At 60.1% G+C, this 27,714-nt stretch overlaps 1 protein-coding gene across 4 annotated transcripts in view; it reads left to right on the top strand.

The window, feature by feature from the left end:
- The window catches only part of ARHGAP8 (Rho GTPase activating protein 8), a 36,802-nt gene that overhangs the window by 3,645 nt on the left and 5,443 nt on the right, over positions 1-27,714 (top strand). For 2 of the 4 annotated variants that reach the window (XM_081082973.1, XM_081082974.1), the window contains exons 2-9: positions 6,989-7,105; positions 7,842-7,985; positions 12,019-12,106; positions 13,880-14,011; positions 15,155-15,241; positions 18,581-18,679; positions 19,844-19,954; positions 26,218-26,291. In XM_081082973.1, the coding sequence (XP_080939099.1) occupies positions 7,069-7,105; positions 7,842-7,985; positions 12,019-12,106; positions 13,880-14,011; positions 15,155-15,241; positions 18,581-18,679; positions 19,844-19,954; positions 26,218-26,291 (772 nt within the window). In that variant the 5' untranslated portion in view covers positions 6,989-7,068. Of the gene's footprint in view, positions 1-1,563; positions 1,679-6,988; positions 7,106-7,841; positions 7,986-12,018; positions 12,107-13,879; positions 14,012-15,154; positions 15,242-18,580; positions 18,680-19,843; positions 19,955-26,217; positions 26,292-27,714 lie in introns of those variants that run through there. The other 2 variants (XM_081082975.1, XM_081082976.1) reach the window with 2 other exon arrangements.

Raw genomic sequence — 27,714 nt, forward strand, 5'->3', positions numbered from 1 at the left:
GCAGAGCCAGGCTACAAGGAGTCTCGGGGGTTAGTAGGGGTTTGGATTTTGTTCTAAGAGCAGGAAGCTGTTGGCACTCAGGTGCCATGGGAGGTGTGGAGTAGACGGCTGGGCTATTCAGTCCAGAGCTGGGAGAGAAGTCTGCTCTGAGGTCTGAGTTTGGGGGTGGAGAGCATGAGAATTAGCGTCCCTTAGGCGGGCGAGGAGGGGGCTCGGCGTCCCCCACCTGGCAGGTCTGAGCATGGATGATGGAGGTTATGGCAGAGGCCCCACTATGTCCACTTCGGGAGGGAGCAGCCCGTGATGGCAGAGAATGGAAGGAGGGAGGCGGGCAGGGGGAGTGGCCTGGGAACGCTAGGAGGCCTGGCCTGGAGGCCTCGAGTGCTGGGCGCTGTCACGTGCCTGTCTCTCATCCCACAGGCCCCCTCCCCTGGGCTCCTGTTCACGTCCCTGGCCTGGGTGAGGGCTGAGACTCGGGCGTGAGTCAGAAATGTCCCGGCTACCAGGGAGGTCACGGTGGTAGGTCCGGAAGGACACACAGACACCGGGTGCAGGCTGAGGAGGGCCGTGGTGGAGCTGAGGGCTGCTGGCGCCCGAGGAAGCCTCTCTCCCAGCCTGGAGTGGGTGAGGCGCCCGGGGCAACGGGACGCTTTTGAATGTGATGAACAAAAGACCCAGCTCTGAGCTATACTGGCCATGTAGCTGAAATGGTCTGGAGATCAGGTACGGCTTGATCAGGGCTTTTTGTGGGCCTCTGGATCTTCAGGGGCAGTGAGTTACTTGCAGCCTTTCCAGGCTTCACCTTCATACACAGCAGGCTGCTCCCGGGGCCTCTGTTGACACAGGGCCCTGCTTTCCCAGAAGCCCCTGGGAAGAAGCCGTGTGCTGATCGTCTCACTTGGCTCCCCACAAACCTTTGAAGAGGAAGATAGGGTGACTCCTGGGGATCAGGTGGCTCTGGGAGGCGGGCTGGGCCAGCGCCGGCAGCAGGGCCTGTGCAGGTGAGTGCACACCTGGATGAGCCCTGGGTGCCCCGGGCAGGGCGAGGCCGGGCAGAGCCGAGTCTTGGCGTTGGTGCCTGCAAGAGCCACAGGAGCGCGGGTGGCCCAGGGTCCCCTTGCTCTCTCTCAGCGCCCAGGGTCCCTGGGACCCGGCGGGGGGGTGGGGGGGGGGGCAGGCCTCTGATAAGGTCACGTAGCAGGTCACCTGGCTGCTGCGGCCTCGGGTGTCTCCCCCGGGTCCTGCCCAAATGCCTGTGGCTGCTGGCCCCGCTGCCTGGCACCTACCTGCCTTCTCGCCAGCGTCAGGCCCCAGGGGTGTTGGCCAGGAAGAGCGGGCAGTGGGGTCTGCGTCAGTCCATCGTCGACAGCTGAGACAGCGGTGAGAACGCCTCTCCCAGGCGCCCCTGGATTCCCACCTCAGTGGGGACCCCCTTCCCAGCCGAGAGCAAGACCCCGCCCCTCCCACCTGGCTCTGCATTGCCTGCCGCAGGTGTGGCCCTGCTTCCGCCCTTTCTCCAGGGGCCTCAGGGCTCTGCCTGGAAATGCAGGCTTAGGCCCAGATGGGGGGCACCGCCCGCTCCCAGACCAGAGCCGCCGTGCGGCTGCCGTAGCGAGCTCTTCCTCTGTGCCTGCGCATCCACCCGCCGCAGATGAAATTTGGTGCTAATTTGCCCAAGGTGAGTAGGCGTTAATTTGTAGCAACAGCGTTTTGATAATTGCTGTGAGGGCTTGTTTGTGGAATGTGCAAATGTATTTTTATAGCAACAAACCATTTGCTGTGAAGTATAAATAGAGTTGGCGAGTTGAAGTCTTGGTTGCATGGCATTCGCGTAGCCCATCTCCGCTGGAGCCATCTCTGCCGGAGCCGCGTCACATGCCCCCAGTCCCCATCCCAGGAGGCTCCTGGGGCGGCTCAGCGGGAAGGGCCTGCAGCCAGAGGGGCAGGAGCCCAGGTGTGGACTCAGGCAGAGGGTGAGGTGAGACAGACATGCCTCCCCCGCCCTGGCCAGTGTGGCTCAGTGGTTGAGTGTCAGCCTGCAGACCAAAGGGTCCCGGGTTCGATTCCGGTGAAGGGCACGTACCTTGGTTGCAACAGGCTCCTCCCCGCCCCGGGTCCTGGTCAGGGCTCGTGCAGGAGGCAACCAGTCGATGTGTTTCTCTCTGTCTTTCCCTCTCTCTTCCACTCTCCCTAAAAATCAGTGGAAAAATATCCTCGGGTGAGGATTAACCAAAATAGAAAAGGAAAATGCCTCTCATTCAGTGCCTGCTCCTGGCCGAGGGCTGGGGCCCAGCGCGAAGGCACACTAAAGGTTCGTTCCAGGAAGGATAAAGCAGGCCTGTCTTATGGTGTAAACATGAACACGCGTTAAAGATTTTATTTGACTCGGGAGGGAACCTGGCCGACGTGATCGCTGGTTGGAAAGAGAATCCGAAGGGCAGGCGTTTATGGTCAGAAATACGGAAACGACGTGAGAGGGAGGCAAATTTGGACCTTGGGGGGGCAGCGCGGTGGGGAGGGAGAGAAGTGAATGAACCTCCACTGGGCAGGACAGAATCCGCACCTAGAAACAAGAGTGATTGTGTGCCGCCCACCCCCATCTATCACCGCAGGCTTGTAACACAGATTCCCGGGGATGAGTCAGACAGCCCGAGGGGGAGATGACCCAGGGACCGTAGTAAATGCAGGAAATTGATTGGCAGCCAGAGATTTAAGTAACAGTTCAGACAACTTTCCAGGAAGAGGGTGGGGTCCCAGCGCAGAGACTGAGGAATGACACCGTGGCCTGGACACAAGGATGAGGAAGAATCTGCTGGGGCGAAGGGGGGGGGGGGGGCTGAATATGCTCTTTCTCTTGGGTTAAAAAAAAAGTTTGACATTTTCCATCCGATGTGGAGTCACTCTGGTTCTAGGCTGGAGTCAGGAGACAGCTCTGCACACACTTGCTGTGTTGCTTTGGGCAAGTCCCTTACCCTCTCTGGGCCTCAGGGACAATTGATGGCGCACGACATTCACCAGGATCCTTCCTGGCTCCACTATTCTGTGATTCTTTTTTTTTTTTAAAATATATATTTTAATTGATGTCAGAGAGGAAGGGGGAGAGAGAGAGAGAGAGAAGCATCAATGATGAGAGAGAATCACTGATCAGCTGCCTCCTGCATGTTTTACAACTGGGGATCGAGCCCAAAGCTCGGGCATGTGCCCCGACCGGGAATTGAACCGTGACCTCCTGGTTCATAGGTCGACGCTCAACTACTGAGCCACGCTGGCTGCGCTGTTCTGTGATTCTGATAATCCACAGGAAGGAGAAATCTGAGGGTATACGAGGCTTGTATCAGGTTGTCCACAGAAACCGAACTTACAGGAAGTACTTATGCACAGTTGTCCCTCGGTAACCACAGGGACTGGGTCCACAACCCCCGCAGATACCAGACTACACGGACGCGCCAGGCCCTTGTGTGAAACGGTGTATGTGCGGGGAGCCTCCGCACACCTGCGTGAACCGTAGCCCTCCCAAGATTACTTACGCGACCTGACACATGTGCGTGCTGTGGGGACAGTGCTGAGGCTGACTTGTTCAGGGAATGCTGAAGAGAAAAGGTCTGCACGCTTTCCGTACAGATGCGACCCGCGTAGACCTGCCACATGCTACACGCCAGCAACGTGCAACATCGTAAAAAGTATCTCTCTGATCTGGGGTTGGCTGAGTGGGTGCGGAAGCCGCGGATACGCCGGGCCGACTGCAGAGCCGTCTAAGGCATTGGTTGTGGGGACCGGCCCGGCCTGTAAGGCAGGCCACGCGGCTGGAAACTGAGGCGGGAATTCCAGTTGTGGCCTTGAGGCAGGATTCCTTCTCCGAAAACCTTCGTTTTTTGCTCTTCAGGCCTTGAACTGATTAGACGGGGCCCACCCGCAGCCTGGCGATGGCCTGCTTTGCTCAGAAAGTACCGACTGTAAATGTTCACACATACATCCGCGCGTGCCTCCGGCAACACCGGGGCCTGTGTCTGACCGGACAGCGGGGGCCGTAGGCCAGCCACCCTGACACAGAGACGTCCCCTCACGGCGGGTGGGCCAGCCTCTGCGGGAGCACTGCCCGGGGCGCCTCCACCCGCCACCGGCGCCACGGGCTCCTGGGCCGGGGAGGATGGGCCGCCAGGCGGTGCCCGTGGGAGCAGGGCGCTGGCCTCCCCGGGCCCAGGCCTCTCCCTGCTGGCCACGCGCACAGTAGGGATGGGGAGCGGCCCCGACTCTGGTCCGGGCCCCTGGGTGCCTGAGCCCGTGGGCGGCCATATTTTACTCTCAACTATAAGACCCTGTGGGGAGGGAGGCTCGCGGGCCCCCCCCACCAGATCCCCCACATCTAGCTGCTGTTGCCACAACAAAGCACTGGTTATGGGTGACACCCGCCAAGCGAGCCAACTTCAGAACAAATGGTGGTGTCCCTGCGGCCGATGGGGTCGAGGTTTTGACCCTGAAGGGAAACCCGACGGAACGTCCCTTTTGGGTAAAGCGGAGGCGGAGAGGGGAAGCGGCTTCCTGGTTTCAGGGCTCCGTGTGCCCCTGGGCGTCGGTGTCGGGAGGCCTCTCCCCGCGGGCAGACCTGGGCCGAGGACCAGGACTGTTTCAGCTGTTCGCCCTGGTGGGCACGGCCTCCTGCCAGGCTTTCAAACAGAAATGTCCTAGAGCAGTGATGGCGAACCTATGACACGCGTGTCAGAGGTGACCCGTGAACTCATTTTTTTGGTTGATTTTTCTTTGTTAAATGGCATTTAAATATAAAAAACAAATATCAAAAATATAAGTCTTTGTTTGACTATGGTTGCAAATATCAAAAAATTTCTGTATGTGACACGGCACCAGAGTTAAGTTAGGGTTTTTCAAAATGCTGACACGCCGAGCTCAGAAGGTTCGCCATCACTGGTCTAGAGTGTCCCATGGTCCCCTGCGTTTTCAGGGGGGCACCTGGTGCTGCAGAAGGTTGCTCTCCAGGTGTTTGTCTGGCTGGGGACAGCTCAGCCTCCGGGCGGGACCGCAGAAGGGCACACGGGACTCTAGGACCTGGGCTGGGGGGCAGGAAGTGGGGGTGGCCTCCTTCCATCATCAGACTTTGGGGAGCCCCTGCCTGTTGTGAGGTGCAAGTGGAATGATGGCAGCAGGCCCCCCTCAGGACAGTCCCCCAGCCCCCACTGCCAAGGGCAGCACCAGTCCGGGCACCCTGCCTCCGGCAGCCAGGCTAGGTGGGTGCCCACAGCCAAACGAGAGGGCTTCAGCTCCTCAGGCCTCCTGCCGCCCTGCCTAGAGCTGTGCAGGCGATTGAGTTTCTTTTCTCACTTTCACTCGGGTGGGGAGTGGCTCCCGGCCAGGGCTGAGGACAGGCTCCCAGGCCTGGCGTCACCCCCAGGGCCCCCGCCAGTGATCGGCCACAGCTTGGGGAAGGCTGGACTTGGAGGACGGTGCGTTCCTTCCGTGGGGAAGGTGGGTGGTGGGACCAGGTGGGGCCCAGGGGGCAGGGCTGGGCTCCCCTGCCTGGTGCTGTGTGCCTGCACCCTGTGTGTGCGCCAGCCCGGCCAGCTGGCTCTCACTCCCGGGTCTGCACCACCGTCAGTCCTGGGCCGGCGCTGCCAGCCCTGCAGCCTTGCCCCTTAACGGGCCGTGGATCTGGGCAGGCGACTCCCTTCTCTACCTCAGTTTCCTCATCTGTGAAATGGAGCTGGAAGCGGCACTAAGCTAGCGGGGATTTTGGGTTGTTTTTTTTTTAAGGAGACAAGGTTTTTAATATATTTATATCATAAAATATTTCTATTACCAATCATGCATTTGTTAGTTTAAATAACATTATCTCATATTAAGAGCAATACAGGCTTTTGCAAAAGTGAAAATAAAAAGACAAACATGGGGAAAAAAATGGGTTGACAAATCCTAACCCCAGAATTCATAGGAAACAGCACTTTTATTTATTTATTTACCTGTTTGTTAATCCTCCCCCGAAGATATTTTTCCACTGATGTTTAGAGAGAGCGGGAGGGAGGGAGAGAGAGAGAGAGAGAAAGGTCAATACACATTGATTGGTTGCCTCCCAAACGCACCCCGACTGGGCCGGGGATCGAACCTGCATCCCAGGTACGTGACTTTGACGGGAATTGAACCCATGACCCTTTGGTGCGCGGGCCAGTGCTCTAACCACTGGGCACATGGGCCAGGGCAGAAAACAGCATTTTTAAAACAATGTTAAACATTTTTTTTTTTTTGCTCTTAAAATACCGGACCAAACTTACGTGCTGTTTTCACCCTGTCTTGTTAATGTTTTGAAACCGCTTCTGCGATACAGCTCACAGGCCACACACTCCGCCCACAGAGTGTGCAGCTCAGCCTGCTGGTGTGTTCACAGATGGCGCGGCCGGCACCCAGTCACCTTAGGACGTTGCTGTCGCCTCCGAAAGAGCCCGTGCCGTCACGGTCCCCCTGGTGCCTCCTCCCCCGCTGGCAGCCCCGCTCCGCTGCCCGCCTCTGGAGCTGCCTGTTCGTATCGGAGGAATCAGACACGCTGTGGCCTCCGTGCTGGCTGCTGCCACGTAGCGTGATGCTCTCAGGCTCCTCCTTTCCAGGGACACAAAATATGTCGTTATTTGGACACACACAGGGATTTTTTTAGATGTTTTCAGGTGTTGAGGCAGCGTCCCGGGCACAGGGTGACTCCTGGCTTTTGTTACGGTTACCAGCTGTGCAGCCGTGAGCAGCTCCAACTGATCTTTGCCGGCCTCAGTTACCCGCTCCGTACAATGGGCACAGGAGTGGGTGTGCGAGTCTCTGAGGGGGGTGGCGAGGCAGGCGTGATGGTGTCCGGGGCGTTCGTGGGCCCTGCAGGTGCTGTTCCCACCCGCCCGGCCCTCCGCCCTGCTCTCAGGCCCCGGGGCCGGCTGATGGGAGGGAGCCCCATCCAGGAGACGCGTGTGAAATGCGCCCCCTTCCTCTGCTTCTCCCTCAGGGCGTCAGAAGGAGCCTCTGCCCGGGTCCCCAGGAGGTGGCATCGTGACAGTGTGCCCGCCCCCCTGCCCACCGCAGAGCATGGCCCGGCTGGATTTGGAGGAGCTGGCCGAGATAGGTGCAAGGACTCTCTCCCTCGTGTCTCTTGTCCTCCCTTCTCACAGAGAAGTCCAGCTTCGCTGGGTCCAGGGCCCCCTCATCAGGGCGACCGCATCCTAGCTCCTTTCATCTCTGAAGGCCCTGCCTCCCAAATAAGGTCACCTGGGAGGTGCCGGGGCGACGGGGTGTGGAGGGACCTGCTCATTCAGTGCATGGCGGCCCTCACCTGAGGTTCGAAGCCCCCATGCTTTTCCAGCTGAAGACATTTCTGAAAACCCCTCGATTTGTTTTGTATGAAGGAGCTTCCCCTTCTCAAAGTCCCCTTTGAAAACTGCTCGCGCTTCCTGCCTCACAGCACAGCCACCCAGTGTCTGCCCTCCACCCCGCCATGGCTTGCTGCCAGCTCCCAGTGCCAGCATTTTTCAGGAAGGGCCCGAGCCAGAGTTTGGAGCTGGGAGATCGAGTTCAGCCCACACCCTGGTGCCAGTTAGCAGTGTGACCTTGGGGAAGTCATTCCCCTTCTCTGAGCTGCAGGTTCCACTCCTGTCAGTGTGAAGGCCACACGGGTCGCATTCTTCTTCTTCCATGGTACTGCACACTGAGCAGGCGCATAGTGGGTGCACAGCAGAGTGGGCGCATAGTGGGTGCACAGCTGAGGCATGGTGACGGTCCTATAAAAAGACATCAGGACGCCCCCTCATGCTCCTCCTTGGAGCATACAGCTGACTTCCTCTCCTCCTCACTGTCCGCCCTAGAGCTGCAGAGAGATGAGGAGGAGGCAGCCGCGCTGGGCGCAGTGCGAAGACCCTCAGTGGTGGCAACGGCCGACCAGGACCCTGCCCTGAGCTTGAGTCATCCCTTCTATGACGTGGCCAGACACGGCATCCTGCAGGTGGGAGGTGAGTACCACTGCGTGGTCCCAGGTGCGTGACCGTGCAGCCTTCCTTCCTGTGGGCCCTGAGGCGTGGGGTGGGCCCGGGGGACAGTTAGGACCTGCAGCTCTTGCCTCCTGCTCCTCCCAGAAGTGGCACGCACCACCCCAGGACCCCGCCCGGGGCTCCACCTCGGGGGCAACCACGCGTCACTCCCACCAACAGGTTCCCCTAATTTTCTTCCCCAGGTGCCACTCGTCCAGTTCTGAACATCAAACCCACAGCCAAAACCAAAGACTTGTCACAAGTGATAGTGAAATGACCTGTCGTTACTTAAGGGGTCATATATTTGGCCAAATGGAAGCTTTGTAGAATTTTAACTCTTAAGATGGTGTTTTGTATCGTTTCTGCTTTTTTAAAAAAAAAATTATTGATTGATTTTGAGAGAGAAAGAGGAAGGGAGAGAGAAAGAAATGTCGATTTGTTGTTCCACTTATTTGTGTGTTCATTTGGTGATTCTTGTATGTGCCCTGACTGGGGATCAAACCCACAACCTTGGCAGATCAGGACAACACTTTTTCTTTTTCTTTCTTTTTTTTTTTAATATATTTTATTGATTTTTTACAGAGAGGAAGGGAGAGAGATAGAGAGCTAGAAACATCGATGAGAGAGAAACATCGATCAGCTGCCTCCTGCACATCTCCCACTGGGGATGTGCCCGCAACCCAGGTACATGCCCCTGACTGGAATCGAACCTGGGACCCTTCAGTCCGCAGGCCGACGCTCTATCCACTGAGCCAAACCGGTTTTGGCCACTTTTTCTTGTTAAAATATGTTTTTACTAGAGGCCCAGTGCATGAAATTTGTGCACTCAGCGGTCGGGGGTGGGGGGTGGGGGGGAGAGGCGGGAGGGTAGTGTTCCTCAGCCCGGCCTGCACCCTCTCAGTCCAGGAGCCCTCGAGGGATGTCTGACTGATGGTTTAGGCCCGCTAAGCCGGCAGTCGGACATCCTTAGCGCTGCTGCGGAGGCGGGAGAGGCTCCTGCCACCATCACTGCACTCGCCAGCCATGAGCTCGACTTCTGGCTGAGCAGCGCTCCCCCTGTGGGAGCACACTGACCACCAGGGGGCAGCTTCTGCATTGAGCATCTGCCTCCTGGTGGTCAATGTGTATCATAGCGACCAATCTTTCTGCTGCCGGGCTGAAAACGGCTCTCTGACATCCCCTGAGGGGTCCTGGATTGCAAGAGGGCGCAGGCCAGACCAAGGGACCCCACAGGTGCATGATCGGGGCCGGGGAGAGATGCGGGAGGTTGGCCAGCCGAGGAGGGACCGCGGGAGGGCTCCAGGGTGTGTCCGGCCCATCTTGCTCAGTCCTAATCGGCCAGACCCCAGCAGCAAGCTAACCTACCGGTCAGAGCATCTGCCCCTTGGTGGTCAGTGCACGTCATAGCGACTGGTTGACCGGTCGACTGTCTGCCCCCTGCTGGTCAGTGCATGTCATAGTGAGTGGTTGAGTGGCCTTAGCATATCATTAGCATATTATGCTTTGATTGGTTGAACAGCCAACTGGATGACCGGACACTTAGCATATTAGGCTTCTGTTATATAGGATTGCTTTTAGAGAGAGAGGAAGGGAAAGGGATAGAGAGATAGAAACATCAATGAGAGAGAAACGCCTATCAGCTACCTCTGCACACCCCCTACTGGGGATGGAGCTCGCCACGCAGGCATGTGCCCTGACCGAGGATCGAACAGCAACCTCTTGGTTCATGGGTTGGCACTCAACCACTGAGCCACACCGGATGGGCCAGGATGACACTCTTAACCAACTGAGTACCCGGCCAGGACTTAAGATAGTGTTTGATGAATAAAGTTGACTTAAGTATTTCCAGAAGCGGCCATCCTCTGAAGCGCCAGTCTGGGGCCAGGGCCGGGACTCAGAGGCGAGATTAGATGGCGGGACGCGGTGTGGGCAGAGGGAAGGTTCTGGAGCCCAGGATCAGAGGAGGCAGGAGGTGTCGTCCCAGAGACGCGGAACGGGCGAGCGGCAGAGACGAGAGAAAAGAAAGAGAAGGGAGTCCTGGCCGGGGCGAGCGTGTCCTGTGCCCCGAAGGGTCCCAGGTTCCATGCCAGGCCAGGGCACATGCCTGGGTTGCGGGTTCGATCCCCGGTTGGGATGCATGCAGGAGGCAGCCAGTCGATGTTTCTCACATCCATGTTTCTCTCCCTCTCCCTCCCACTCTCTCTAAGAGCAATAAGAAGCATGTTCTTGGGTGAGGATTTTTTTTTAAGGGAGGTTCACGCGGGACCTGGTCTTGCTGGACGCCTGGTCACCGCTCCACCCAGATCAGGCGGCAGGCAAACAAGTCCAGCCGTCAGAATCCCTTTCACTTCCGCAGAGAGGTTAGCGACCTAGCACCCAACCCCCAGCCCCAGCCCAGGCCTCCCGATGGGGCTGCTGCTGCTCTGCTGCCTCTGCCGCAGCTCATCGGCCTCCCCTCCCCAGGCGTGATGGATCGCGGAATCGCTTCTGTATCGTACGCGGGCTCCCGCCTCCAGGCAGTGAGCGATGCCGCCTTGTGAGCAGCGAGGGAGAAAGGCGGGGAGTGGATTACACCGATGCCTCCCGGATCTGCATGTTAATTTCCGTCCGTATTATATCATCGTGAAGCCTGTTTGTGATACACTGGCCCGTGTTGCCGGAGAACGGGCAAGGGTATTTACTCATATTGACGGATGCTGTTGACACAGTTGCCGTGGTGACTGCTTAATCAGCTGTAGGGGCTGGGTGTCCGCGGGGTCCGCACGGCTGAGGCGCGTGGGAGCCTCCCCGCTGGGATTGCGGGGTTCCCAGGGGCAGAGGGGGCTGGGAGGCCGGGCTGGGGGTGCTGCCCTCGGAGTCAGCCAGCTGTGAGCGGAACCGGCTCCGACGCTCACTTTGCCTCTCTGGGCTTCAGTGTCCCCCCGGGAAGCACCCGGCATCCAGGCCCGTGGTAACGCGTCACATTTATGGAGCACCTACTGTGTGCCAGCGCTGTGCCAACTTTAAGTTCTTGATTTAACCCTTCCTGTACCCCTCAGAGTCTTTCGTTATTATGTCCGTATTGCAGATGAGCAGAGGGGCTGGCTCGGGGCTGCCCGGCTAGGGAGTCCCTCTCCCTCTCGTTAATACGGAACTTTTCAAATGCACCAGGTGTAGAGAAAAGAGTGTCAGGAACCGGGTTACCCTCTCCCACTCCCTGTGAGCTTTGCTGAATGTTTGTTGAGGGTAAATAATGCTGTGAGGGTCCTTTGGCTGGACCCTTAGAAATCTGTTGCTATGGAAAGAAAATGCTGAGGGAGGGGCCTTTTGGTTTTAAAGGGCGTAAAAAGCCTTCCGAAGTAGTAGCTCCCTTCACAGCTGAGCGTCATGCTAGTGGGTGGGCCTGCAAACAAGAGGGGCTCAGTAAGTGTTTACTGAATGAGGAGTGACTGGCTCACCGCTCTGTGCAAGCAGGATGCTGCTGGGGAAAAGGAAGTGGGCCTGGTGTGGCGCTGGGCTCCATCCCCTCTCCATGTCGCTGCCCCAGTGCCTTTGCACGTGCTGAGCTCTCCCGTGCGGGTGACAGGGTGGCGGGGCTCACAGCCCAGCAGTGCCCCTCATGCTCTGTTGCTGACTGAACTGAGTACCGATTTCCTCACCTGCCGTTCTGCCCTGACTCCACACCCCTCCGTGCTCTGGCCCAGCTGCCCAGCAGCCCCTCTCGCAGCTGGCACAGGGCCCCCATTAGCAGGAGGTCCGATGTGCGCTGATCTGCTGCGAGCCCCCATCCCCCACCAAAACCGGGGAATCAGGGCAGGGAGAGAGTGGGCCTATGCCTACGGGAGGCCCCAGCATTCGCGGAAGACCTGCTGTGTCCTGTGGCTGATGCTCGCCCTGCAGGCGCTGCCTTCTCTGAGTGCCGGCCGCCTGCCCCCTAAGCTGGGCGGGCGGTCAGGAGCGCCCGTGTGTGTTAAGGCCGGCGGTTCCGAGAGCCAGGCTGGGTGGGTGCCTCGGAGCTCAGCCGGTCTTCCTGCAGGGGAGGACCACCTTGGGAGACGCATCGTCACCTTCAGCTGCTGCCGGATGCCCCCCTCGCACGAGCTCAACCACAGGCGTCTGCTGGAGTAAGTCCGCTGTGCCCGCACCCCCCCCTGCGCGCCTCCCGTGCGCACGCCCCTGCGTCACCAGCCTGAACGGATGTTCAGGGTCAAAGGCTGACATTTGTAGATTGACCAGCGGATCCCCAGGCAGATGTCACCGCCAGGGACTGAGCTTCAGCCCTAGGCCCCAGGGTGCTTTAGGCCTCCCTCTCCCTCAAAGCCCCTCCACCCCTCCACCACCCCCCCCCCCCCCGGCCCGGCCCGGCCCTCTGCATTTGCACCTCCCACTCACCTGTGTGCTGCCTTGGCCACCATCACCCTTCCATCCTGTCCCTTTCCGCTGGCATCCGCCAGCTGTGCGAGGGCCATGCTGCCTCCAGCACCCCCTCCTGGTGGGGCCAGGAGCTGCATGAGAGCAGGGACACGGCCCATCTCTGCCGGGAGTCGCCCTCTGGGTGAGCGGGTGACCTGGGCCGGTGGCGCCTCCGCCTGGGGAGGGGGCTGCGGTCTGAGGACGGCTCCTGCTCCACCGGCCACTGTGGCCACCGTTCCCATCAGGGTCCTGCCCAGCAAATCACGCTGCGAGGCAGGCCCAGCCAGGCTACTGCGGTGGCCGAGGGCCGGGGGCATGTTGGGGCACTTCCTGCGCCCGGGGGCTCGGGGGCTCCTGCCTTGGATCTGCCCTCTGACAACACTCTCACTGCGGTTCCCCCATGGGATGAACCCCGGCCCGTTTCTGGGCGTTTCTGGGAAATTTGTGTGCCTCTGCGAGGAACAGAGAGTGCGGCCGCCTGGGAGCCTGGCTTGCGGCGAGGGGCGGCTCAGAAGGTGGGGGGTAGGGGGACAGGGGGTAGGGGGGCAGACTGTGGCAGCTCTATGGGAGCCCACCGACTCCCACCCACAGCTCAGGGCAGCCGTGTCTGCAGCCCCAGCTCACAAAGGTCGGTCGGATCCAGGAGCAGCCCTGGCCGGTTTTGCTCAGTGGTTAGAGCACTGGCCTGGGGACCGAAGGGTCACGGGTTCAACCCCCACTCAAGGGCAGGTGCAGAAGCCTCGGGGCTGGCTGCTTTCTGAGAGTCGCTGGGCCCACGCGTCCGACCCGATCCCTCAGAACCTCCGGCAGCAACTCAAGATGCAGCGGTGACAGCGGAACCCCTGCCCGACCCGGACCGGGACAGTCTGCGCCCGTGTCTGCCGCCAGGAGGTGTGGCCTCCCCGAGGGAGCTGCCACCGGCTGGTCCCCCCCCCACCCCCCAGAGCTCACGGGCCCCAGGGCGAGGGGACACCTGGTCCCTGGACAGCGCTTATCCGGGGCCTCTGAGGTCAAACCCTCTCCTTGTCCATTTGTGCCTTTTGTGGCATCAAGTCGTCCATGACCCGCGGGTCGGCCCGCAGCCCGGTGCCGCTCTGGGTGGGAGCGAGTCGGGACGGGTCGTCTTGTGAAGGCGGGAGAACCCGGACGGGCCCGGCGGCCGGGCGGCCCGGGGGCGGGGAGATGGCGGCTCCATGGGGGCAGGTGCAGGCTTTCTTTGGGGTGAGGAGCCCGTTCTGGAACTAGAGGGGGCGGTGGTGACAGGACAGTGTGAGCGCCTCCGTGCCACGGGGGGTCCGCTGTCACGCTTGGCTCTGCATTTCCCCTCCGTCCCCTGCCCGCCGTCCGCGGGCGGAGCTGGGAGCCGCGGTGCGGCCGTCCACTGTGCGGGGCCTCCCGGGAGGGGCCGCCGTCGGGCGGAGGTGGAGGGGGGCTGTTTGGCTTCGTGGGGAGAGAGGGTGGCCGGTGACAGCCGTGCTCCGCAGGTACCTGAGGCACACGCTGGACCAGCACGTGCAGAGCGACTACACCGTCGTCTACTTCCACTTCGGGCTCAGCAGCCAGAACAAGCCGTCGCTGCGCTGGCTGCAGGGCGCCTACCGGGAGTTCGACAGGAAGTGCGTGCCGGGGCCTGGGGGCGGGCGGGCGGGCGGGGGGCACGGGCAGGAGTGGCTGGTCGCCTCCTCTCCGAGCCGGGGCTGTGCCCCGCGTGGTCGGCCGGGCGGGGTGGCACGCGTGTTTATGGGGCCAGCGGTCAGGAGTCCCGCTCGCGGGCCATCGGGTCTGCGTCACGACCACTCAGCGGCCACACGGCGTGAGCGCAGCCACGGGGTGTGAGCCGACCGCGGAGCCGTGTTCCCGCAAAAGCGGTTCTGGGCCTCGCCCGTGGCTCAGTGGTTAGCGCGCCGGCCGGTGCACCGAAGGGTCATGGGTTCAGTTCCCGGTCAGGGGCACGTGCCTCGGTTCTAGGCTTGATCCCCAGCCCCCGTCGGGGCATGTGTGGGAGGCAACCGTGGGTCTCTTTCGCATCGATGTTTCTCTCTCTCCCACCTTCCTCCCTCCCCTCGACTTTCTTTAAAAAAAAAAAATCAATGAAAAAAATATCCTTGGGTGAGGATGAAATTTTTAAAAAGTAGTTTTGGACGCTGAAATGTGAACTTCATTCCATTTCCACACGTCATGTCAGGAACTGTCATCCTGTTAATTTTTTCCAACCGTGGAATTAGCCCCTCCTAGCTGCGGGCCGTACCGAAGCAGGAGGCGGCCGGTTTGACCCCGCCAGGCCCCACGGTCACCCGCTCGCAGCCGCCGCCCCGCCCGGTGCGTGCCAGCTGCCTTGGCTCAGCCCAAAGGCTCTGCCCTGAATTATTCAGGAGGGAGGGAGGGAGGGAGGGAGCGGAGCAGCACCTCCTTTTTAAGTGGGTGCCGGTGCCTCGCGGTGGGGGACGCTGTGGCCCACAGGGTGGACGCTCTGCCCCCAGAGCCAGTTCCGAGCAGAGAAGGGGTGAGGGTCTGTGCAGTTTCCGTTCTGAGAGCATCACCCCTTAGCCCTCAGGTGCGCCCCGCCCCGGCCCCCGCGTGAGCCCCAGTGACACCGCCACCAGGCGCTGCCCGCGCCTGGGCGGGAGGCGGGTCCTGACTCCCCGGGGGGACCCTCTCTGAGTCGGGGTTGACGTCCTTGACTTGGCTGTGGCGAGAGTGGGCGTCCTTCAGCTCGGGCGTCGCCGTGCGGCGGGTCTGAGGCCTGTCCCCTCCCTCAGGTACAAGAAGAACCTGAAGGCCCTCTACGTGGTGCACCCCACCAGCTTCATCAAAGTCCTGTGGACCGTCTTCAAGCCCCTCATCAGGTACCGCCTGCTGGCCTGGTCACGGCCACACTGCCCCCCAGGGTCCCAGCGACCCTCCTCTCACGCGGTGAGCGGGTGCACCCACACATGTGCTCACATGTACACGCACCATCTGTGATCCCAGGTCGCTCTCCGAGCGGCTGCCTTCTGAGCGTGCTCTGCTCTCGGGGCCACGCTGGGACTTGAGAAGGCACTTCCAGCGTCCATGCTGTGAGGGGCGGAGGAACCCCGTGCCATCCACCATCCCCCCCCACACACACACACACTCACACTCACACTCACACACACACACTCACACCTCAGCGTGCGGCGGCCTGAGCCCTGCTCGCCGTCTGCAGAGCCTGGGGTCCGGCAAGGGCTGCGGGCTGGAGAGGGACCGAACCGCAGACAGCGGCCGAGGGGGTTCTGGCGCTGGGACGCGGAGCCTCCCTGCAGCTCTGAAGCTGACGCCTCTGTCCGCGGATGTTCCCGCAGGACCCCAAGGCCCCCTCTGCCCCCCAGTGCGGGAGGCTGGGGGCCCGGGCACGGGTCTGATTCCCCCTCCTCCACTAGGGGGGGCAGTGCACGCGGCTGGGCCTCCCTCGGGCTCTGGGCTCAGCGGGGCTTGTGATAAAACAGCGCGGTTTCCGTTTTGAGATGGGAAGGTTCTAGAGACCTGGGCAGCACGGAGCCTGCGGTAACAGTGCAGTGTCATGCGCTCGGACACTGGCTAAGAGGGCGCATCTCATGTTGTGTTCACACTCACACACACTCACACATACACACACAGACACGCACTCACAGACACAGACACACAGAGACACACACACACAGACACAGACACACATACACACATACACAGACACACACAGGCACACACACAGACACACACAGGCACACACACAGACACATATACACTCACACACATACACACACACATACACACACTCACACAGGCACACACACAGACACATATACACTCACACACAGACACACTCACACAGACACACACTCACACACATATACACTCACACAAGACACACACTCACACAGACACACACAGACACACGCACACACTCACACACACAGACACATAGACGCACACACTCACACTCTCACACAGACACACACACACACACACACACACACAGGCACACACAGGCACACACACAGACACATATACACTCACACACAGACACACACACACAGACACACGCACACACTCACACTCACAGACACATAGACGCACACACTCACACTCTCACACAGACACACACTCACACTCACACAGACACACACACAGACACACACAGACGCACACACGCACACACGCAGGCAGGAGGACACGAGGAAGTCGGGGAGGCGGATGCGCTCGCCACCTTGACTGTGGGGACGGTGTCACGGGCACGCACCGTGCACACTCACCCGACTGCAGGTGAGCGAGGGCCGTTCTGTGTCAGTCAAGCTTCAGGGCAGCTGTACAACCTGCAGCCCAGCCCTGGCTGGTGTGGCTCAGTGGTTGAGCGTCGACCCATGAGCCAGGAGATCACGGTCCAGTTCCTGGTAAGGGCACAGGTTATGGTTCGATCCCCAGTCCGGGCACATATGGGAGGCAATTGATTGATATTTCTCAGTCAGTGCTTTTCTCTCTCTCCCATCCTTTCTAAAATCCATAAAAAACAAAACATATACGTGGGTGAGGATTTGTTTTTTACGTTAAAAAGGAAAACGCGTGGTCACTTGCCAGGAGCGGGTGCTGGGCTCACGGTGCCCTCCTGTCCCCTCCCCACGTTGCAGCTCAGGGCGCCGAGGCTCGCGGATCACGTGGACACGGGGAAGCACATTGTAGTGACCGTGTGTGGGGCTGGTGGGCGCTGGATTCATCAGTCACTTCCTGCAGTCCCCAAGTGTCTGGTCACGGTTGTACACCTGACCTAAGGATAGTGTGTTAACTGTAACGAAAAATAAAATTTATTTAAAAAAAGAGATGAGAAACATAGCACTGGACACAGGGTGGTGCCTGCCAGGGTGGCAGTGGGCTGGGTGCCGTGGTCGCCTCCGGAGGGAGAAGCCACTCCCAGGGCTGAGGCCTGCAGGGGTGAGGACGCCCAGGGCTTGTCTGGCCTATGGCCGTGCTGGCTCCACTGTGTCCCCAGGGCCACTGCGTCCTGGGGAGACTCCAGAGAGGACGCTAATGGGCCCCGCCCTCAGGGGAGAGGAGGTGGCCGGGTGGGAAGCCACCACTGACCGGGCAGCCTCTGTGGCAACTGTCCCTGCTCAGTCACATGAGACATTTCCTTTTTTTTTTTAACTATACATTTGCACCGAAGCAAAATTGTTTCCTTAAAAAATTATATATTCCCATTATGCATAGTCCTTCTTTTAGATAAGATTTATTTGAAAGTGGGTTTGAGTTTTATATCTTTTACAAACTCTTAAACTGTATTTAGCCCCAAATTATTTTCTTGTTATTGCCTTCACTTTGCTCAAATCATTATTTTTGTTACTATCTGACTTTATCCCATTTCCATGTTTGAGGCCTGAGAGCCATTTGATGATATTCACAACCAGATGAATCGGATTGGTTCCAAATTTTTATAGTTTTTAAAACCTCCTTTATGCTGACAATTTCGGTGGAAAATGTCTGTCTGTTTTTATTTAAAAAAAAAGAGGACAGTAAAAAAAAAAAAAAATAGCTCTGGCCGCCCTCCCCGCGCCCTCGCTCCCAGGCCACCCCGCCCCCACGCAGGTTCCGGCCCGTTCAACCTGGAGGCAGTTCTTGTTCGTGTGCAGAGGAGTCTCCAGAGCGTCTGGTGCATCCGGGAGCCATAAAAGCGAAACGCCCACAGCCGGGGCCGCGGCCTCTGCGCCTGGTTGGGTGGTGTCGGCGGTCACACTCGGGAACACGCATGCTGACCGCCCAGCCCGCACCCCTCCCAGCACCCCCGCGTCCTCCCTGCGTCCTCCCCGCGCCCGCAGCTCTGCACCTGGTTTAGGAGGTGTCGAAGGTCACACTCAGGAACACGCATGCTGACCACCCAGCCCGCACCCCTCCCAGCACCCCCGCGCCCTCCCTGCGTCCTCCCCGCGCCCGCAGCTCTGCACCTGGTTTAGGAGGTGTCGAAGGTCACACTCAGGAACACGCATGCTGACCACCCAGCCCGCACCCCTCCCAGCACCCCCGCGCCCTCCCTGCGTCCTCCCCGCGCCCGCAGCTCTGCGCCTGGTTTGGGCGGTGTCGAAGGTCACACTCAGGAACATGCTGACCGCCCAGCCCGCGCCCTCCCAGCACCCCCACACCCTCCCCGCGCCCGCAGCTCTGCGGCAGCCTAATGTTCCCATCTCCTTCTTCACTTTTAGTCACAAGTTTGGGAAAAAAGTCACCTACTTCAACTACCTGAGCGAGCTCCGTGAGCACCTCAGATGCGACCAGCTGGCCATCCCCCCGGAAGTCGTGCGGTGAGTCGCACCCCATCCCGCATGATCTCGGTCCCGTCCCCTCTTCCTGCCCAGCTAGTGCCCGCCAGCCTGGCGCGGGGAGAGGCGGCGCGGGCCGGCGGGACCCACGCTTTCTGGCCTCCATTGCAGGATGGGTCTCACACGCTCCGGCGGGGCTGCTGGGGTGCAGCGTCCTTGCTCTGGCACGGAGTCAGGGGAGTCAGGGTGTGGGGACCGGAGTCAGGGAAGTCAGGGTGTGGGGACGCTGTGGGGACCGGAGTCAGGGGAGTCAGGGTGTGGGGACCGAATGCTCTCAGGACGTCCCGGTGCCCTGGACACCCACGGGGCCGGTGGCGTTTGCTGAAAGCCCACTGGTGTGTCTGCTGCTTTGTTTTACACGCAGCCAGCGACCCCCTCCCGTCTCATGAAGGTGTGTGGTGGCCTCACCCCCGAGCCAGCACAGGGCGGGGCCCAATCCAGCAGATGCTTCTGACCCTGCCTGGCGCCCTCTGACCCTGCCTGGTGCCCCGCCCTTTGCAGCTCCCTCTCTGGGGGCTCCCCTGAAGGAGCAGGGCCCTCGCCAAGCTGCATGCAGCTGGGGCCAGCAGCCTCACAGCGGGTGGAGATGCTGGGCTCCCTCTGGGCACCAAGTCAGTGCCAGATGCTGGGGGGGAGCAGTGCAGGGAGCGCGTGCCCTCAGGACACTCCCAGGTGGTCGGGGCCACGCCAGCGCTAACAGGGCTGCAGGGGGCACTGAACCCAGCTGGGAGGGACCCGGGGAGGGGGGAGGGCTGCAGGGGGCACTGAACCCAGCTGGGAGGGACCCGGGGAGGGGGGACTGCAGAGGTTCCCAGGAGGAGGTGACTCCTGAGGAGTGTCACAGGGACAGTGGCTGGGAGGGCGTTTCCAGGGAGGGAGCTGTCCCTGTGCAGACACACGTGGGTGACACAGTGGCCAGGGGTTGGCAGGAGAGCCTGGGCAGTTGATGGGGTTGGACTTCCCTTCCTGCTGTCTCTGTGGACTCCTGTAGCAATGGGTGTGCGCGCACGTGTGCGTGCGTGTGCGTGCATGTGTGTGCGCGTGCATGTGTGTGTGCATGTGTGTGCGTGTGCATGTGTGTGTGTGCGCGTATGTGTGGCCGCGCGCCTGCCCTCAGGGTGAGAGCAGCCTCTGCTGGGCCCGCAGGTATGACGAGAAGCTGCGGAACCTGCACAGGGGCCGGCCGCCCGCTCCCGCCAAGACACCGCCGCCCCGGCCCCCGCTGCCCACCCAGCAGTTTGGCGTCAGCCTGCAGTAGTGAGTGAGCCGCGCGCCTGTCCTCGCTTCCTCCGAGGGGCCCGGGGCGCCCTGTGTGTGGGGGGGACCCTGGGACGCCCCTGTGTGTGGGGGGGACCCTGGGATGCCCCTGTGTGTAGGGGGGACCCTGGGACGCCCCTGTGTGTAGGGGGGACCCTGGGACGCCCCTGTGTGTGGGTAGGTCGTCCCCAGACTTTTGCCTCCGGTCGCCAAGCTTAGTCCTGCAGGAAGAGTGACGTGTGACTGAGCCACCATGTGTGTGTGTGTGTGTGTGTGTGTGTGTGTGTACGCGCGCAGGGGACCCAGCAGCAGGCAGAGGACCAGGGCCCCAGGCTCCTCCCAGCTTTCATCACCGCTGCGCACCAGGCAGCTCTGGCCCCAGCCCCAGGCCACGGCCGGGACACTTCCCGCCACCTTGTAAAGGACTCTGGGCCACCCGTTCGGGCCCACTTCATCTCTAAGACTCAGCAGTGGCACCTCCTCCAGGAAGCCTTCCCTGATGCACGCAGGGCCCTCCTTGATGGCAGCCTGATGCCCAGGCTGTGTGGGGAGTCTCTCTGGCTGTTTTCCGGGTTTGGCGGTGAGCTCTTTGTCCATCCTCCTGCCCTCTGTTTTGGGCCATAGGCCTGGCACTGAGGCACCTGATGAGGGATGGCAAAGGGGAGGCCTTACCCTCCCGCGTGGGGTGGCTGGGCCTGATCTATAGGATGCACAGGAAGCAGAGGCGGGGGGCGGGGGGTCCTGGAGCCGTTTGCTCAGCTCCACCTCAGTGAGCCATTTCCTGTTGGAAACTCCAATGCAGTGGGTTCTCCATAAAACCTGTTAAATCCCTCAGCGCCTTGAAACGCTTTGAGAGGTGGAGACATGAGAAGGCTCTGGGCAGCACCTGGGCGGGGCTGGAGGATGCCACCTGCCACCTCGCACCTGTCACTTGTCCTTCCCGAGGCCTCTGGGTGTGGGGACCCCTCGTTGTCCTCTCACGCATGCGCTCTGGGGCGAGGGGGCGGCAGACATGGCCCCGGGGACCCCTCCTCTCCTCTCGGCCTGGAGTGAAGGGGGGCAGAGAAGGTGCGGCCGGCAGAACAGTGACACCCCCTCCATGAGGGAACCTGTGAGTCTGTCGCCTGACATGGCAGAAGGGCCTGTGTGAGTGTGACTGGTTGAGGGTCTCGGGGGGGGATTGTCCTGGATGGTCGGGGGCCCAGTGTCACCACAAGGGTCCTTATAAGAGGGAGGAGGAGGAGGGAGAGGAGAGGTGAGGACGAAGCCGGAAGCAGGGCTGGCACGTTGCAGGACCACAAGCCGAGGGAAGCAGGCGCCCCCAGAGATGGAAAAGGCCGGAACAGGTTCTCCCCCGGGACCCCCAGGGCCCGTGGGAGGCAGGCAGTGTGGGGCGTGCAGGGAGGGGCTGGGGGGAACCTCACCCCCAGCCAGGCAGGTGGCCCGGGGGCCGGCTGACCGCTGGCAGGGAGGCCGGGAGGTGCAGCAGGGAGGGGTGGTGCCCGGTGTGCAGGGAGGAGGTAGGATGGGCGCCTCGGTGTGTCACCGCCGTTAAAGATGGACCGTCGTTTTCCAGAACTTTCTGTGATGCTAGACATGGCCCGCACTGTCCACGTGTGGCTGCCGAGCCCTCGAGACGCGGCTGCTGCACGTGAGGCCCTGAATGTCTAACTTTATGGAAAAGCGTCGCTGCTGGCCCTGGAGGCTCACCCGCCCCCGGCCAGGCACACGGGGTCCCTCGGCGGCATTTGTAAGCGCTTCGCGAATCGGTGTCTTTCAAACAGGACCCTCCCCGAATATCGCTGGCACGAAAGCTCACCAAATGGCACTTCCTGTCCTTTTTTTTTCCTTCTTTCTAGTTTTATTTTTTTAATATTTTTAAATGGATCTGAGAGAGAGAGGAAGGGAGAGGGAGAGGGACAGAAGCAGCGATGAGAGAGAGGCATCAGCCAGCTGCCTCCTGCCTCCCCCACAGGGATGGAGCCCGCAACCCAGGCATGTGCCACGACTGGGAATCAAACCGGCAGCCTTTGGGGGCATGAGTTGATGCCCAACCACTGAGCCACACCGGCCGGGGCACCCTTTTTTTAAAAAAAAAAATATTGTAAACAACGTGCTGGTGTGGCTCGCTCTTGTGAATGGGTGTAACCTCACACTCCTACAGGCCCCAGGAAGGCAGGGTGGGGAACGCACCTGCAGTGACCGTGGGCCCCGCTGGGGGCGCTGGTGAGAACTCGGCTCAGAGGAGGGTCCCAGGGATGCCCCGCCAGCAGGCCAGGGAGTTTCAAGCCACCTGTGACCCTCCGGCCTGTTTCCGGCTGTCCCGAGGTCCTGCTGTGCTGCTGTGTCCTGATCCGGGGTCCTTGGCGGCTGTGGCCGAGGCCACTGGCCTTTCCGTCATCAGCCTCCCCCTGAGGACCAGCTGCGCCTCTTGGATTCGCTCCTTTGTTGCTCAGAGCCACTTCTGTCTCGTGTTGTCTAATAAAACTTTAAAAGTGTAAAACCAAAAGCACGCCCACCTCATGGGCTTCAAAAGCCATCCACCCGAGCCCGAGCCCGTTTGGCTGGGTGGATAGAGCGTCGGCCGGTGGACTGAAGGGCCCCGGGTTCGATTCCGGTCAAGGGCACGTGCCCGGGTTGTGGACTCGACCCCTAGTGTGGGGCGTGCAGGAGGCAGCCGATCAGTGATTCTCTCTCCTCATTGATGTTTCTATCTCCCCCTCTCCCTTCCTCTCTGAAATCAATACAAATATATACTTTTTAAAAAGCCACCCACCCGCGTGTGGGGGACGCGCAGTCATTTGTGTGGCCCCTCTGCTCTGGGAAGCCCTGTGGTCTTGGGTTTGAGCAGGTGCCTCTCAGAACGTGTGGACACGGCGTTTGAGCTCCCGATCGAAGGCAGGCGGTGGTGTTGTCCCTTACCAAAGCCGGGTGCCCGCTTTTCTCTGCCAGGGGCCGTGGGATATTTAGAACATCATTTGCAGGCCACACAAAACTATCACCGGAAACACTGGCCCGCGATGTTCGGTCAAACACTCAATTAACTCACCCCTAGAGCCTCGGCAGGGCCAGACCACATGATCTCGCCGGCCTTGCACGGCCCGCCGGCCGGACGTTCCCCACCCCTGCAGCAGGGCCAGTCGTCACTGTGAAAACCCGCTCCTTGTGCCCTGAGGGAGTGACGAGCATCGCACAACCTTTGAAACCCTGCGCGGGCCACTCTGAGAGGGAATCCGTGCGATTGGCTCTTTAAATTAATATTTTATGCTGCTTCATTGCGGACACTGTAATAAAATGGCAATGAACATATTAAGTAAAGCACCGGATGCGTCATTTGCTTGGACTATGAATGAATAAACATCATTAAAATTCATATAACAGGGCCCTGTTCACAAATGTGAATTTGCTGAGTTGGGTTCCACAGCACAAAACAGAAAGCCATCCCCTTGCCACACGCTAATTGAGTCTGTATGTTACGGGGCAGTCAGATTCAGGAGGTCCTTGCTGGCTCGAGGTGCCTGAAGAGGGAGCATGGAACGCACATGTGTGTTTAGTGCAGCCCTGTCTGGGCCAGGGTGGGCCACTGGGGAGAGGGAGGGGCCTCCTGGGGATGGGGGAGGGGAGGCCACATCCCAGTTCTGACACTTTCCAGCTTTGGGAAGTCGAGCTAGCAACGCCAGTTTCGTTCTCTGTAACTGGAATTGAACCCCTGCCTCCCTCACCCTCCAGGGCCACGGGGGCTTAACAACAGGGTGTCAGACTATATGAGCCCGTTCCTGCTGCCTAGCACTTCGCCTGCTCTTCTTCCTCCTTCAGAGTCCCCTCCTCCAGGAAGCCTTCCCTGATGACTCCACACAAACAAGAACCACTTGTTGAAAAGACTTTTTCTCCCATTGGCCAGCCCTGGCCGGGGTGGCTCAGTTGGTTGGAGCATCATCCTGCGCGCACTGAAGGGTCGTGGGTTCAATTCCCAGTCAGGGCACATACATAGGTTGTGGGTTCCATACAGGAGGCAACCAATCGATGTTTCTCACATTGATGTCTCTCTCTCTCTAATTTTTTTTAAGCATATCCTTGGGTGAGGATTAAAAAAACAAAAGAAAACGCGTCGGACATAACGTGAGGGTTTATTTCTGGACTCTCAAGTCCGCCCTGTTGCTCTAGATGCCGGTGCCGCACTATCTTTATCACTGAGGCGTTTAGTAGGTTTAAATCGGAAGTGCGAGTGCTCCACTCCGTTCTTTTTCGGGACCGGTCCGGCTATTCTGGGGCCTCGAGTTTCCATGTTCATTTTAGAAGCTGCTGGTCAGTCTGCAGCGCAGGCCGCGGGCTCCCAGCGGGGATGGTGCTGCCTCCGGTCCGTTTGGGGCTTTGCCGTCTTAGCAATATTGGGTTTTGAGTCCGTGAACACAGGCGGTCGCTCCATTTATTGGGACCTTTTCAAACTTCCAGGTGGTTTTGTAGTTTCCGCTGTGCCTACTCCGCCCTGTTTTGTCAGTGACGGGTGGTGACGGATCCGGGGGTGCTGTGCGTCGGCGAACGGGACCGCGTGGCTCCTGGGCCTCGGCTCCCCTCGCAGAGCGGAAGGCCGCGCTGAGCAGGGCACGCTTCTGCAAGGGGAGAGCTGAAGGGTGGCTGCGGGCGGGGGACACCTGTCTTTGGTCTCCGGCACCCGGTGGCTGTGCAGAGAGCGTGAGATGCCACCTGGGGAGCTGCGTGGGGGGAAGTGGGGGGAACAGGCCTCCTGAGGCTCTGGCTCAGGCCACGTGCTGGCCTCACTTGCCGGAAGCCCCACCCGTTAGAGTTTGGGGGCCTGGTCTCGCCGATGAAGCAAACCTGTTTCTCTTTGCCCGTTTGCCTCCCAAAGAGGGGGGCAGCTGAGCAGAGGTGAGTCACAGCATTCCAGGGCCTGGGCCACCTCCCAGCACCCCCACTGCACCCAGACCCCCACCTCAGAGCACAAGCCTGGGGCTGCTCCAGGGACAGGGGCCTGGGAGTCTGCTGTGACTGGAACCCTAGGCTGTGTGGCCGTAGAGGGAACAGCTAGCCTCTCGAGTCTGCTTTGTCCTCCGTAAACATGAGGCGCTGTGATGAAGCCAGCGGGCTTAGTAGCGTGCCAGACGCACAGTAGGTCCTCACGGCTGGGTGCTATCTGTGATGTTCATGGGCGCTGCCCGGTTCTGGCGGCACCCAGGCCCTCCCGCTGGCTTGTGGCCGAGACCTTCGCCGATCGTGATGCGAGCTGCACCATCCTTCCCGCTTCAGAGGGTGGGAGGGGGTGTGAGATGAAGGACCGGCTCAGAGGGTGGGAGCAGCCTGGGTGCCACCCTCCCTGTTATCACTGTAATTTCAGGTGACCCTCCCTCCCTCCCTGTTCTTCCTATTTTTAAAATATCACAAACTCGTCCTAGCTGGCTGCTCAGTGGTTAGAGTGTCTGCCCGCAGACCAAAGGGTCATGAGTTCGATTCCTTGCCAAGGGCACATTCCTCAGTTGCAGGCTAGATTCTCAGCACATGTGGGAGGGAACCAATCGATGTCTCCCTCTCTCTCTGGCTTCAGATCCTGATTCTGCCAAATGAGCTGTGGGGGAGAGTGTCTGTCTGTGTCTGTGTCTGTGTGTCTGTGCCTGTGTCCATGTCTGTGTGTGTCCGTGTCCATGTCTGTGTCCATGTCCGTGTCCATGTCTGTGTCCATGTCCGTGTCCATGTCTGTGTCTGGGAGGGCCTTTCATGTATGTTGTACATGGTGCTTTAAAGGTTCTTTATGTGAATCGGTATCAGATTAGTGCAGCCAGAGGCTGAGTGTGAACAGGCCTCTGAGGCCACATCCGGGTTTTCTTCGCGGATGTTTTTGATTGATCAGCACCCACCCGGGTCCCTGCTTCTGCCCTCAGGGCCACGTCTCCTCGCCTCTGGGCCTTCCCCCTGTGCTTCCCTCCTCTGGAATGCCCCTCCCTCTTTTGCCCTCTGAGGCTCCTACTCATCCCTCAAAACCCAACTCAGAAGTTGCCCCAGGTGAAGCCTTGGCCACCCCAGGCGTCCCCTGCGTCAGGTGCGTCTCCGGTGGCGCTCGACACCGCGCTTTCGGTTGTATTACTCCTGCCACTCGGCCACCAGACCACCGGCTTCCTGAGGCCGAGGCTGCGTCTCCCTCGGCGGGGCCCTCGGTCCTGCTTCCCCGCAGGTGGGGCGATCCCCATCGAGCCCCATCGCGATCCCCCATGAGCCCAGGTGACGCTGTTGCTGTCTCTCCTCTCCCTCAGCCTCAGAGACAAAAACCAAGGCGAGCTCATCCCCCCGGTGCTGCGGCTCACGGTGACGTACCTGCGGGAGAAAGGTGAGTGGTGGGGGCTCCGCCGGGGCCGTGAGGGCTGGGGGTGCCCTCCCCGGGGGGCCCGCTCCGGTCCTGAGCGCCCGGGCCGGGGAATTGGAGGAGTGGGAGCCCGCGCTGGGCGGGTGCCCCGGGTGGGACGGGCTCAGGCACATGGCTCCCCCTGTGGGCTCTGGACCCGGACTGTCTGGGTCTGAGTCCTGGCTCCACGGTGTCCTAGCCGTGTGGCCTTGGGCCTCTGTTTCCTCATCTGTGCAATGGGTCAGTAGCAGTGCCCGGTTCCCGGGCTTCTTGAGGGGCCTCCAGAGCAGAGACTCCTCTGACCCGACAGGTGAGCCTGGTGTGCAGACCCCGCTGGGCGCTCGGGGGCTTGGAGGGCTGAGCCTTGTGGCTTCTCCCAGACCCCGGAGGCCAGGCCCGGAGCCGCGGGAAGGTGTGTGGAGGCTGCTTTGATCCTAACAGGAGGGACGGGAGGGGTGGTGGCCACCGGCAGGGGCTGGGACAGGTGCTGCGTGTGCGTGTGCGTGTGCGCGCGTGTGTGTGTGTGTGTGTGTGCGCGCGCACGTGCCCCAGGAACTGTGCGTCAGTCACACACAGCGCCTCCGTGGCTGGAGGGCCTGCGTGCCATTGGAGCTGTCTCCACTCTGACTAGACGCCATTTCTCCTACGATCCTTTCGGTTGTGTGTTTCAGGAGGGGACGAAAGATAGCGCATGAAGACCCAAGTCAGGAACTGTGACAGGGGTGTCTTTTTCTTTCATGTAGCTGCTCCTTTATTCATTAAAAACAAACAGAAAACCCCACATGAACCCCGCCCACCGTCGGGCTCAGTAGCTACTTGCTGCGTGAACATGTGAATTGAGCGCTTCCTCCTTGGCACCCCAGGCACTTGGTTACCACGGTGACCGCAACACAGGGTCCCGCCTTTTGGGCTCAGGGTGGCTGATCTCTGCCTTGCCTTCCCTCCGTAAAGCTGTCACCACGATGACCCGGGTGTCACCAGTGGGGATGAGCTGGTTGGAGATCAGGGGCCTGAGCTCTCACACTGGAGTCCCTGCTCTGGCTTCCCTGCTGTGTCACAAACCACCATGAATTATGTGGCGTGAGACAGCATGAATGGGGTGTTTTTTTTAAATATATTTTATTGATTTTTTACAGAGAGGAAGGGAGAGGAATAGAGAGTTAGAAACATCGATGAGAGAGAAACATCGATCAGCTGCCTCCTGCACACTCTACTACTGGGGATGTGCCTGCAACCAAGGTACATGCCCCTGACTGGAATCGAACCCAGGACCTTTCAGTCTGCAGGCCGACGCTCTATCCACTGAGCCAAACCAGTCAGGGCTGGGTTATTTTTTAAAATATATTTTTATTGATTTCAAAGAGGAAGGGAGAGGGAGAGAGATAGATAGAAGCATCAATGATGAGAG

Source organism: Myotis nattereri, assembly GCF_964212035.1.
Source record: "Myotis nattereri genome assembly, chromosome: 2".
Lineage (NCBI taxonomy): Eukaryota > Metazoa > Chordata > Mammalia > Chiroptera > Vespertilionidae > Myotis > Myotis nattereri.